The sequence below is a fragment of the Branchiostoma lanceolatum genome, chromosome 4 (assembly GCF_035083965.1).
Source record: "Branchiostoma lanceolatum isolate klBraLanc5 chromosome 4, klBraLanc5.hap2, whole genome shotgun sequence".
Classification (NCBI taxonomy): Eukaryota; Metazoa; Chordata; class Leptocardii; order Amphioxiformes; family Branchiostomatidae; genus Branchiostoma; species Branchiostoma lanceolatum.
Window position 1 is genome coordinate 10,341,332 of NC_089725.1, and position 13,426 is coordinate 10,354,757.

The following is a 13,426-nucleotide window of genomic DNA, read 5'->3' on the forward strand; positions in this document are numbered from 1 at the left end:
TATAAGAAGCCATCATTGATCATTCACTTTGGAACAACAATGGATTGTCCCTTACCTAATAAGCTGTTTGTGTGAATCTGATGAACCCCAGATGTTGGCCCAAACTTCTGATGATCTATGATCTATCTTACATCGTACAAGGACCTGTCAATCCTATATATAATATCAAACATTTAACTGCCATGCAGAGACGGTTACTGCACAAAGAAAAGAAGCAACGTACCTTGGAGTTGGAGCAACATAATTTCCCCTGAGTGAAGTGATGAACTCAGAAACCAAGATCTTGGGAGCATAAAATGAAACTTGAGAAGTCTGCATTCTTCTGACAACCTCATTTTTCTGTGACAATAGGAATTATCAGGAAAATATCAAGTTTGTCCTTCCAAAGCTCTGCTTGTAACGTTTAGATCATAAAATTATCATGCCAAAAAATTTTCCGAACTTTCCCTCCACACGCCTGATCTCGTACCCAGAGTGCCAAGCACACCTGATCCTGGGAACGACGCAGGCGTGGTGCATTGTGGGCGGAAGTACGTCATCACACAACACGATGGCGATCCCCTTGTCAAGGTAAGGAAGAAAACTCTCGCCGTTTTTCTGTCCAATTTTAGGTTTGTTGGTTCGGAAACGAAGGAAATGTCGATCTGAAGGATACAATATAGCTTTGTCTTTCTTTTGGTGGGAGAATTTTTGCTCAGTAGTTTGTTGGAAGGCCAAAATTCATGAGATTCCGACTGAAAAGTTCGAGGCGAGTTCAGTAGGCCATGTTTTTTTCGCATCCTCACAGCTAACTACGTATGAGTAGAGTAGAGTAGATTGTTGGAAGGCCAAAATTCATGAGATTCCGACTGAAAATGGCTTGGTCGTGGAGCTTGACACAGTTCACAGAGTCTATCTAGAATATCTGCCTTTATATTGAAACGTAGCTCGAGTTGACTCAGATCAGACGAGAACAGATTTTCATCTGTAGGGCGTCCAAACTGCATGTTTTCCAATGTAAAGATGGTAAATAGTTTTTTGTGGGGAGGGCCGGCAGACACAGAAAAGAAGTCAAGTCAAGAAGCAGAAATATAGGAGATGAACACCAAGATCAGTGCATAAATTCTCCAGCTCTACCCCAAACCAAACTAGAAAAATTAGAAATGGAAAAGTTTAAATGCTAAATTTATATATGCTTTGGTCTCAAAATAGCAATCATTATTGTTTGTGCTTAACAAAAAGGCTGAAGGGGAATCAAATTTTCATGAGATATCGTTGCCATGAATGATGAAATTATGTTGGACAAGTCGCCACCTAGCAAGTCAGGACAACTCAGCACGATGTCCAGGGCAGTTTCTAGACGTATCACTGGCAAGAGAATGTCAAAGTCTCAAACCTATTATAACTTGACCACAACCATAACCCGAGTTGTCCAAGGCATGATGCGTAGTTGCTCCGATACTGTTGCCACTAATGTGTAAGCGTTTGTCCAGACGAAAGTTATTAATGTTGCCCCTATAGCTCAATTGGTAGCAGCCTCTCAGTTGAGCTTCTGGTAATTAGCTGGTAACTGAGAGACCCAATTTGAACCCGTGGAAGGGCAGCCTGGTTTGTATTCGTCGTTTGGAAGGAACGTTAAAAAATGGGGGTGCCTGCGTTATAGAGGAGATGCTTTGAGCATGTTAAAAGGCATTACAATAGCCTCATTACTCAGATTGGTACCTAGTACGCACTGACTGTACTTGAGATGAATGAATGAATAACATATTTAACAACATTTCCAGCATATTACCAGCCCCGACCCAGTTGACTCGGGAGGAGGTAGACTACCAGGAGAGACGCCATGCCCCCCAGACACAGCTGATGGTGGCCAGGAGGGCTTCAGCCCCTCCCTACGGTCACAGACAAGGATGGGTTCCTCGGTCTGCAGAGGTAAGCCTAAAGGTCCCATAGCCTTTGAGGCCATAGGGACAGTGGGTTGTCATCCACTATGTCTTTGGCATGGTAGTGGAGGGTGGAGCCCATCCCTCTCCTTCCACCGTCTTCTGCCTCCCCAACCGAAGTCAGGTACCCATTTTTACACCTAGGTGAAGCGAAGAAAGTCGTGTAGAGTGCCTTTTCCGAGGAAACAAAGGTCTAGGTAGGAATGCCAGGTATTGAACCTTGTGTCTGTTACTTAAGTCTACCCACTGTTGTAAGAGGTAAGGGCTCATCTCACACTGAACAGTTGATATATTATCTGATTATTGTTTCCATTTTGTAAATATGTGTTAATTATTGTAGTGACAGGCAGTTCTTTCAGAATCAGAGGCCAAGAATCATGTTACTGAATTAGCATTGAATATGAAACTTTACAGGCCTCTCGAGGTCGATTTGGCAGATCAAGAGTAACCCCTCGTGGAACCAGATTCTGACTGTTCACACCAGAATTTGCGAATCAGGTTCAATCCCGTGCCTGTGTTACTGTAAATGCAGACATGTTTTCTGGGATTTAATTTCGCAGTAGGGAGAAAATGGAGTGTACGCGGTGGTTTTGAGTTCGCGTTTGAAACAATAGTAGCGCCACAGTCACACGAATTATGGAACAGCTTTTCGCAGTGGGTTTTAAGTTCGTGGTAAAGAGTGAAAACCACGAACATAGAACCACCTTGAGCATTTCTGCATTTACAGTAATTCCCGACTCGTGAATCCTAGTATGAGAGGATTCTAAAATAGTACTGCTTTTGGACATTTTGATTCTAGACATCAAGCTAGATTACATGTGTAATTGAACGTTTATTTTCCCCAGGACTTTGGCGACGGAGGTGCGTACCCAGAGGTCCATGTGGTACAGTATCCCCTGGACATGGGCAGGAAGAAGGCCAAGGCCTCGAACTCTCTAGCCTTACAACTGGACGCAGAAGGCAAGGTCAAGTACGACGCTATCGCAAGGCAGGGCCATGGAAAGGACAAGGTATGAAAAAGTTTGGAAGATTCTCAGGGTTCTTGAACCATAGCAGTTGTGTATTTGTTTTAAGATATGTAATATTATTGTGTGTTTCGTACTCCCTTATGTCTACTAGCTTTGAGATAATAACTGATATTTCAAGGTCTTTATGAATTATTAGGCCTTCAGAGGGACATAGTTTAGTCATTAGTTGTTGGGCAGTATTCTGTTCATATCTCTTGATACCATCTTTGGGAATAAGGTTATTCCCAGTCCAGTCATATCAACTGCATTTTTGTATCATTGATGATAATGACAATGACCAGGGCTCGATCTTAACTATGTCCCGATGTCCCGGGGCCACTAAAATTTAGGCCGGGACAACTGAAAAATCTATTTGGGACACTTTTGGGACAATAGGAAAATAATCAACTAATCAACATCAGAATGTCCGATCTCCCCGCGGTAGACCGGATCCGGACCGCAAGCGACCAAAACGTAATCTAAGACGACCATGTCATTTTCAAATGTGTGGCGACGTCAGTTTTTAATGGTAAGTTGCGGGAAATCACGGTAAATCGGCCTGTTTTGCAGCGATGAAATCCAAGATGGCGCCAGTGGTCATAGGTCATTGGGATAGTCTACTGCAATGTGGGTGGAACTATTGCGTGTGGTGTGATTTTACTCTACATTCAATAGTACAAAATTTAAACTTATTTCGTCAAAAACATTCTTTACATTTAAAAAATATATACATAAAGAAAGCTTGACTTGATAACATTTTGTTTTGAAGATGATACGTGGATGTTTTTTTTTTTTAACTGCTCACCCATGCCTCTAGTGAAGTATCCTAACTAAATAAACAATGCGTTTCTACATGTACAGGCACGCTAGAGGCTATATTTCTGTATTTCTCTGCAAATTTCTGGCGTTTGGGCGGGCTTGGGAGTTTAAAACTCACACCAGGAGAAAAACTTAACCATACACGATCTTTTCATGGGTAACAATGCCATAATGATCCGGTAATTTTTCTGCGGCGTCGCCGATTTTGTGAAAGAAGGTTCCCGCTTGTGGCGACCATGTGCCCGGTAAGAATTTTCGCCAACACTCGCCAGTAAACTTATTTTCTGACCTACTCACGGTGTAAACTGTGAGATGCAGTTGGTGTTGTTTACATGAAAATTGTATTTTAAAACGTCAGTAGGGTGTCGGATACTCAACCCAAAACATCGATCCTTTGTTTTTAACGTTAGCGTTGTAGCGAAATGACCCATTGTTATGCGGTATCGACTCAATTCACAAGTTTTTACAGACAATGCCGATGGTAAAAGTGACGCCGCTCGCCACAAAAATAGTCGAATTTTCATGAATTTTAGCAAAATAATCCAGGAAAATAGGGAAGAAATATCGTAAATGTGGAATCCGAAAGCGGTATAATGGAGACGAGCTTTGCTGTTAAACGATTAAGTGCATCTTGTTTAGCATTCTTGTTAATAAATTATGACGTTGAAATCGGTGCCTCTGTCTTGACTAATGTCAATCTCTATTTGTAAGAAGACCACGTGTCCAAGACGCCCGAATTCTATCGGTCCCCTGGGTGGTCTTCTTAGACACGTTTGACTGTACTAGACTAGTGTACTATCTATTGTTGTTACACTGTGTACCAAAGACAGAGACAATCTGAAGAATATTTCATTCTTTTCTTCCCACCTGCCACTGATAAAGTACAAGTGGTCCCTGTAAATGTACTAGACTAGTGTCACTCAGTGACTCACTATGTACTGTTTGTTTTCAGAAAAAGATTATGTTCTTAAAATGACTTTTTGAAGTTCCCAGTTCCCACTTGCCACTTGTTACATGATAAGGCACTGCAGCAAGTGGTCTACCTGTAAATGTGCAGTGGACGTTGCACTACTATCCATAAGATATAATGTAATAAATTTGTTGTTGTTGTCTGATAAAAAAGACAAGATAAGTTTGAATCTGAGTTGATTATTTCAATGGACAATAAGCTTTCCACAGCAATACTGTACTTTGACTGAGCTTTACAGTTGTTGTAATACATAATTTCTGAAAATAGGGTTGGGACAGTCCATCCTCACTTCGGGACAGTTGAAATTTATTTTTGGGACAATGCTGGGACAGTAGGGAAAAAAGTTAATTTTGAGGCCTGATGACAATGACATGATTAAACTCATTGAGGGTCAATGAAGAGATTTTTCTCATGGGTTGTGTCAATCCTGGATGGCTTACTTTTATTGTATTACAAATGTACCTGCAGGAAGTATTGTTCAGAGTACATGTAGATGATTTTGGTAATGCGTTCATCACAGGTGGTGCACTCCAGGTTAACAGACATGATCCCCAAGCACATCACTGATGAGGAGGACCCAGAGCTGCAGAGACCCACAGAGGAGGATGTGGAGGAGGTGATGTTACAAGTTACTTTTCTCAGCAGCATGTGATATGAAATACATGTATTACATAGCATGAAGATAATGATATTTCATTGAAAAGGAGGAAGTAGTTACCAAGTCCTGTTGGAAACTGCTGTTACAACTCCAAATAAGAGTTACTCAAGCAACTGGATAAAGTTTGGAAATTTCTTCTTGGCATCTGCTGGACTGGATGAAGGACTTGATGTTCCAGCTTATATTAATATAAACCAAACCTCTGAATTGATATGTTAAACTGTTGTAAATTGTTGTGAATTGATACTGGTGTAACTTTTATGTTGTTAGCAATTTGTGTGCAGTATAATAATATGTATTCTATAGTAAAATGTCCAGCCTCCGTTGCAGGCTCTGAACCGGCTTTTTGGGGGGCTAAATAATACACTTTTTGCAGCCTTTTTGCACTTTTTTGTAACTATCAGCCAACCCCGTAACTATCAGCCGGCTAGAGCCTGCGGTATTTCGCCATGTCAAAGCGAAATTAAAATCACGTTAGGGCGATTAACGCAGAGGTGCGAATTTCCTGCCTATGGTAGACCGCACAATAAGAACAGTACATGCAACGTGACTGAAGTTTGTGGCAAAATAGTTTGCTAGATCTATTTCTACTGTTCCTAAAGACAAACTTGGGTTATCAAAAGGCAAACGCTAGACTTACGGAAGTTACTCTGTGGATTTTGATCTTGTGATGATGAGAGTGAGGGAGGGGGGCATCTACGATAGCGGAACAAACTTAGCCACGTCTTATCTAGTCTGCTACAAGGGCCCGGACGGGTGAAATGACGACCATCATATTCGCTCATCAGCAATAGATGGCAAAATCTGATTGCAAATTGATTTGCCATGGCCTTTAGCTAGGCCGATGAAGCTATCAATGCCTTGTGTCACGGCTCGGATCGCCCAAGTCTGTCTTTCCGATGGGGAAACCGCCATAAGCCACGCGCTCCACCCTCCGCCCCGTCAAGGGCGTCAGACATGCAGAAAGAATGTCGAACAAGTCAGTTTAAACTTTTGTATCTAAAAAAAATCATTTTGACCGCTAGAAAATTGTCGGGTTAGTACACAGGGGGACGTGACAGCGAACTGTCTGGGGGAGGTGCGTGTACTGTTCTTATTGTGCGGTCTACCATAGGCAGGAAATTCGCACCTCTGCGTTAATCGCCCTAACGTGATTTTAATTTCGCTTTGACATGGCGAAATACCGCAGGCTCTAGCCGGCTGATAGTTACGGGGTTGGCTGATAGTTACGGGCTGGCTGCAAAAAGTGTATTATTTAGCCCCCCAAAAAGCCGGTTCAGAGCCTGCAACGGAGGGTCTAGTTTCTCTACTTGAATCAAGTTGGGATTTTATACATTTGTACTGAATCGTTGAGGAGACTTCTAGATACATATGTTTGGTTGAATTTCTTATTCTATAACATGCTGTAGTGACCAATAGCCACGAATAGAGACAATTTCTGTTATTCACTTTATCTTCACCCTAGCAAAATTTCAAGGTGCAAGAAAAATGGACATTTTCACTGAACTTTAACTTCACATTGGCGCCAAGTGATTGACAGAGTGAAGGAATCATAAAAAGTTACAACAGGTATTTTCACGGTGATGATAAGTTCACGGTACAGTGGTGACCATGAAAACAGTGAACATAAAGTTACAGTGAAAGAAACAAGAATTACAGTACTGAAATAGGCTATTTGCTATTGGAATTTGGAGATGTCTAATTTTATTATGTTTCCTATTTGAGTACAGACAACAGAAAAGACTCGCCAGGCACTAGAGAAGCTGGTGGAGTCCAAGATCTCGGCGGCCATGCCCGTACGCAGGGCGGAGAAAACAGCCCCCGCACAGTACATCCGCTACACACCGTCACAACAGGGCGTGGCTTTCAACTCTGGTGAGTCCGTACGTGCTTCTAGTGGGAAAAACTCTCACTCAATACTACGGATGTTTACCTAAAGGTAACATCAGATTATCAGGTAAAGTTAAAGGTAAAGTTACAAAGTAACCATGGTCTTAAAATTTAATGATGAGGGAAATATAAATCAGTAGTTAACAACAGAGTGTTTATTTAGACTTCAGATATCTTACGTAGAGAACCCATGTTTACAATTTGTTTTAATCTTTTTCCTGTGCTACATTTTAATCTTTGTAGTCGAAATGATATGTTTTAGTAACAAACTAAGTCTAAAAGTTACATACATAAGTGTATTCAGGTACAGCACTGGTTCCATGATGTTCGGTTATTTTGGATTTGTGCCCAAATGATTTTCACAGTACTGTACCACTACCTTGTACCTTTACAAAACCCTGCTCCATACAGTACTGTTTAGAGTTGCAGTGAAGTCACAGCACATTGTGTGGAATGTATATCTCTACTTGAACATACTTGAACGTACTACATTGAGGCCGCCCCAAAATAATGCCAGCTTGTTTGCCATGACCAGGTGCCAAACAGAGGGTGATCCGTATGGTGGAGATGCAGAGGGATCCCATGGAGCCCCCCAAGTTCAAGATCAACAAGAAAATCCCCCGAGGACCCCCTTCCCCACCTGCACCTGTGCTGCACTCACCAAACAGAAAGGTCAGTAAAGGATTTCACTGTGTTAACCTTTAGCACACTGAAGTAGCCATTTGGCACCCCATTCTCTATTGGTTACAGAGTTAGGCAGCATGGCGAAGGTTAAAGTGTCATTCATTTATTCCTCCAAGTGGGTACCCTAAAAGAGTCTGGTCTGAAAAAGAAAATGGCTGCATGAACGTGTGTTTATGGGGATGAGAATTTCCCTTTTAGCCATCCCAACTGATGTAAAATGTCAAATTGGTGAAAGCCCGTCACTGAAGAAATTAGCAGGAAATGTTTGTCGACCGTGCGTAAGGTCGGAGGCACACAGTCCTGGGTTTTGAGTGATGCGGTCGTACTCTCGCAGCAAGAAAGTGCCTGCCTCTTGTGGGGTCTGGCTAAGTGCAGTTTGTAATTACCATAAAAATTAGATAGTGTGGTTTGAGGTTGATTGCAAATTTTTAACACAATGTAGGGTAAATTTGCAGAACATAGAATAAATGATATCAATACATTTTCTGTAACTACATTTGGAACATGCCTATGTAAGACACATATTTTACATTGAAATCAGTGGGAAGTAAAAACTCATGAATGAGCCCTTAGAAATTCTTGTGTATAAACATGTAGTAGAATTCTTCCCAGTTCCCTATTGCAAATACATTGTTCTGTACATATATGTGTTATAATGTTATGTTTGCCCCCCTCCCCCTTAGGTGACAGTGAAAGAACAACAGGAGTGGAAGATCCCGCCCTGCATCTCCAACTGGAAGAACAACCGAGGTTACACCATCCCCCTGGACAAACGTCTGGCCGCGGACGGGCGCGGCCTGCAGGGGGTCCACATCAACGAGAACTTCGCCAAGCTGGCTGAAGCTCTGTACATAGCTGACAGAAAGGTGGGGTTCTTATTCCCTGTCATGCTATCTGTTGATAATAAGTACTCCGGGACCTCCCCATTGTAGTTATTATAATGTAGACAGAAAGGTATGGTTCTTTGTTCCTATGTTGCTTGCGGTTGATAAGGATGAAAAAGTCCTCCTTATTCCCGTTACTGGAAAAGGGGCAATGTTTGGGGAGGTTTTGTGTTTGCGGTTTTTGCAGCGACCTCTTCACCGGGATCTTAAAACACTGCAAAAATTGTTTGTTCTGTCCTGCTCGCCTTGTCTCACACACAAACACTCTTACTTTTACAGTATGTTAATGTTGTTAACAGAAAGAAATTGCAAAAAGATATTTTCCTAAGTGTTCTCTGTGAAAATTGACACACCTAATGTCTTGGACATTGGGTTTTGGGTATTTCAAAGAATTCTTGCTCTCTAAGCTACCGGTCTGTGCTGTGAATGATGTCAACATGTCCCTTGCCAAATCAGGATCATAGCTTTGCTCATACCCTGTCTAATGTGTGATTCCCACCAGGCTCGAGAGGCTGTGGAGCTGCGTGCACAAATGGAGAAGAAACTGGCCCAGAAGGAGAAGGAGAAGAAGGAGGAAAACCTGCGACTTCTGGCTCAGAAGGCTCGAGACGAGAGGGCAGGGATCAGGACACATGCTGCAGGTAAAGTCATGTTTTTTGTTTTTGACAGAGAAGACAGATGCTATATACAGGTTCATCATACGGGGGTAATTCCCCGAGCTCATTTCGACAAGCACAACGAACAGTGGACCACGGCTTAACGTACTCTCATAAGGACTGCAGCACTTTCCAGTAGCGTGCATTACAGTTGAGCAACACAGCCGGGATTCGAACTCTGCATCTTGGTCCAGGGGCAGGTTCACTAACTACGTATATACTGGAGTACACACGCAACACTATTGTTATGGGCAGAAGTACATAATTGGCTGAAAATCTTTTATACCCTGTTCTCGCAGAGTTAAACTTTTATCTGTTTCTTGTTTGTTTGCGGTTTTTTTTAAACTTAAGAGAAATTTTCCTATTTCAGTTGATGAGGAGAAGGATGTGAGGGAGCGAGATGCACTGCGACACGAGCGCCACAAAGACCGTCAGAGGGACAGAAACATCGCCAGAGCTGCACCTGACAAAAGGTTAGGGGATAGTCATTTTTGTTTCACTGCGCACATGCATTGAAGTCAGTATTATGCTGCTATATGTCATGACTTGGTCTTGTTTTTCTCACTGTGGCCATATACACGTAAAGTGTATTTGATGTATGTGTTATTGATAAGAAAATCCACTCCAGTCATGAACCGTTATGAAGGGGAATATAGACTCAGTCACGTTTGGGACCACATTCTTCACACTGCAGCAGTGACACCTAGCTGCAGTGTAAAGAATAACAGTCAGTATTGCCCTGAGGAAGATTACAGACGGTCATCGAAATGTTGGCTCTTGTAAATAATACTTCGTTAGGCAGTGTTGTACCGACCTGATTGATTTATTTGTGAATGTGTTTCATCTTGTTTTAGAACCAAGCTTCAACGTGAGAGGGAGCGTGACGTCACAGAAAAGATTGCCCTGGGTCTGCCCCATGTTGGGGGTGGAACGGGAGAGACTCAGTACGACCAGCGGCTTTTCAACCAGAGCAAGGTCAGTGCGATCATCATCATCATTATCTTTGCTGCTTTTCAGATCTTTTATTCTTTATTAAAAATTGCAACAAGACAATACACTGTGGAACGCCAGGCAGACAAGCTGATGTTGCGGACTACTCAACAACCTTTTCAGTTCTTCCACTGAGGCAGGCCATCTTTGTTTTCCACTTGGCTCTATTCAGTGTCATACATGGCTGGCACAGTCATACTTCCTATCTGTCTACAGAAAATCTGTTGTATGATAACATTGTGTTGTAGTGGGAAAGTGTACATATCCATTCATACGACATAACGCACAGTTTCCTAACTACTTCATTGTAACATGGTCCAAGACTAACATTTAAGTCTTCATGTTTGTGTTAGAAGGTCGCACTTCAGTTTGTACTGTATCTTCCTTCACTGAGATGAGCTTTTTTCATCCATTATCTGATTTCCAAATTGTTTCCCATACTTACAGTGCACAGATTAGTCCTTAAGGTGCATGGTTTAAGTATGCTGTTTTCTACATTTTTTCGTCCTTCCAGGGCTTAGATAGCGGGTTTGCAGCCGGAGAGGATGAGAGCTACACAGTGTATGACAAGGCCTGGCGGTCGGGTGCCAACATGGCCCAGAACATCTACCGACCCAGCAGGAATGTAGACAAGGACCTCTACGGAGACGACTTGGACAAAATCATCAACACCAACAGGTTAGTGCACTCTATGCAAGTTTTCTTGATTTGGTCACCTTCTTGATCTGTTGTGTTTGTCAACACAAGTAAGGTAGGCCCATAGCCTTTTTAAGGCTGTAGGGGCAGTGAGTTATTATCTACTGTGTGTAGGGCATGGTATGGAAGGCAGAGCCCATCCCTCTCCTTCCGCCAGCTTTTACCTACCCAAGCAAAGTCAGGTACCCATTTTTACACCTGGGTAGAGTGAGAAAAGTCATGTAAAGTGCCTTTCCAAATGGTACAATGTTGGTGGCATTTCAGGGGATTCAAACCCAGGACCTCTGAGTTCTGGGCCAAACACACTAACCATTATGTCAACACGAAGCCATAATCGTACTAACAAACTTCTTGTATAACAGTAACTTATATTTTGTTGTGGTCTCTTGTAATAGGTTCGTGCCTGACAAAGAGTTCAGCGGAACTGACCGCAGCCGGCGGCGCGAGGGGCCAGTACAGTTCGAGCGCGTGGAAGAAGAGGATCCCTTTGGTCTGGATAAGTTCTTGACGGAGGCTAAGAAGGCCCAGAAGCGCCCTGCTGACGAGGCAGGTCGGTCGAGGGACTATGACTATGACAGGGGCAGGAAGGAGCGGAGAAAGGAGTAGTGAACATGTGAACGTTATGAACATGTGAACACCTTTTTGTAGTATTCGATGTATTCATCATGTTAGTACATGTAAATGCATTTAAGTTTGCAGAGGTTTAATGTTTGCGGTAACCTCTTCTCCGCAAACTTAGAATCACCGCAAAAATGCTCATTCTGCCCGTCCATCACCTTGTTCCAACCGTGAACTGGACCAGTCTGAACACTCCATTTTCACCCTACCACGAAATTAAAACACTGCAAACTTAAATGCATTTACAGTACATTGGAATTGCTTCCTATGGTGTGACTCCTAATGTGAACATGTACATAGCAAGGAGGTTTAGAGGGGAGGGGGGCGGAAGTCATCAAACTTGAGGACTAGCGGTAGTTATTTTACCATCAGGTCCCCCATGAATGGTAACTGTTTGATCCACTTAAAATTTAAATGTAAATGTGTCCGAGCTTTGGATATGTGTGCATTTATGGGCCTAAAACTTGTACAAGAGAATACCCGTATCACTTATATGGAGCACTTCTGTAAACAGGTACCCTGTGTCTAGTACTATCTGTGTTCCTGGTAGCTGATGACACTACTGTACTAAATATGGCAATTTTCATGTCAGTATATGGTATACCACAAACAGTATGTAAACTTTTATCTCTGATATCATGGACCACTAGTGTTCCACATTCTTACAACACCAGGGCTTGTAAGATGAATAGATGTACTGTATGTATTTCCTTGTCAGGACCAGTAAGCAGAGCTTTTCATTACTTGGTAAACGTGTTTCTTCTTCTTTCATACTGCCGAACCCTTGTTTGTTCCTTAAGTTTTGTTTATGTATCGTTACTTGTACCAGCCAATCATTGGAAGTATTCAAGAGGCCACAACAATTAAGTTTTTGGATCCCCACAGTTAAGTAAGAGTTTCAAAACAAAATTCACCTATATTACTCGAAAATGAAAATCTCAGAAATAAAATGGCAAACTTTGACAATGTTGGATGTTCCAAGAATTGGCAAGTAAACCATCCCTAAGAGTGGCACTAAACTAGTACATTGTCTTTAAAAGTTTGCAGTAACATTTTTAGCAGTTTTCATTCATTCTGCTACGTGGCACTTTTTCAACCCCTGAGCCTAACTTTCCCCAAAAAAACTTTGAATAACGGAGAAATTGATGTGGCCTTAGAGATTGAAATTAGACAGAAAAGACTTGTAAGTAGATTAAACAATTAACGAATACTGTGTAATGTACTTAGTTGTGTTCCTTTCTTTCTTAGATGAATAGTCTAACATTACTGGTCAATATCTGTAATTAAAAAAAGAATTTGCTATCTTGTTTTTGAATTGTTATAAGAGTTAAGGAGAAGCAGCCAAAGCATATAGGTAAGAAAGTCGCATAGCTTTTATTAAATAATGTCATTATTAGTTATCAAGTTACACACAACACACAAGAATTTATTCAATTGAAAATCAATTTCTTGGGTTTAGGGTAGCGATTGTAGAATTCGGATGGCACGCTGGCTACAGAAATGCACTCCGTGGGGGCCAAATATTCTCTAAAACCTCCTAGGTCGACAGAATTGTGAATGAATTAATTAATAACTAGCCCAGAAAAAGTTAATCCAATTGATTTTTAGAATGTAGTTGGGACAAAATATTTG

At 41.9% G+C, this 13,426-nt stretch overlaps 1 protein-coding gene across 2 annotated transcripts; it reads left to right on the top strand.

The window, feature by feature from the left end:
* Positions 1-471: 471 nt before the first annotated feature.
* Positions 472-13,070, top strand: LOC136432510 (SNW domain-containing protein 1-like). Of its 2 annotated transcripts, none has more exons than XM_066423859.1 (12): positions 472-570; positions 1,764-1,911; positions 2,768-2,932; positions 5,239-5,334; positions 7,107-7,251; positions 7,802-7,938; positions 8,634-8,816; positions 9,337-9,475; positions 9,861-9,963; positions 10,345-10,465; positions 10,995-11,158; positions 11,572-13,070. In XM_066423859.1, the coding sequence occupies exons 1-12, from the start codon at positions 551-553 to the stop codon at positions 11,780-11,782; spliced, it is 1,632 nt and encodes a 543-aa protein (XP_066279956.1). In that variant the 5' UTR covers positions 472-550; the 3' UTR covers positions 11,783-13,070. The 2 variants fall into 2 exon arrangements, with proteins under 2 accessions (XP_066279956.1, XP_066279959.1); XM_066423862.1 differs by having other exon boundaries at positions 7,107-7,248; positions 7,799-7,938.
* The last annotated feature ends 356 nt before the right edge of the window (positions 13,071-13,426 follow it).

Excerpts from the sequence above, each read along its gene's own strand:
- LOC136432510 (XM_066423859.1), top strand. The coding sequence starts at position 551 with ATGGCGATCCCCTTGTCAAG. Across the intron at positions 571-1,763 it reads ATGGCGATCCCCTTGTCAAG|CATATTACCAGCCCCGACCC; the intron begins GTAAGGAAGAAA and ends CAACATTTCCAG. Across the intron at positions 5,335-7,106 it reads CAGAGGAGGATGTGGAGGAG|ACAACAGAAAAGACTCGCCA; the intron begins GTGATGTTACAA and ends ATTTGAGTACAG.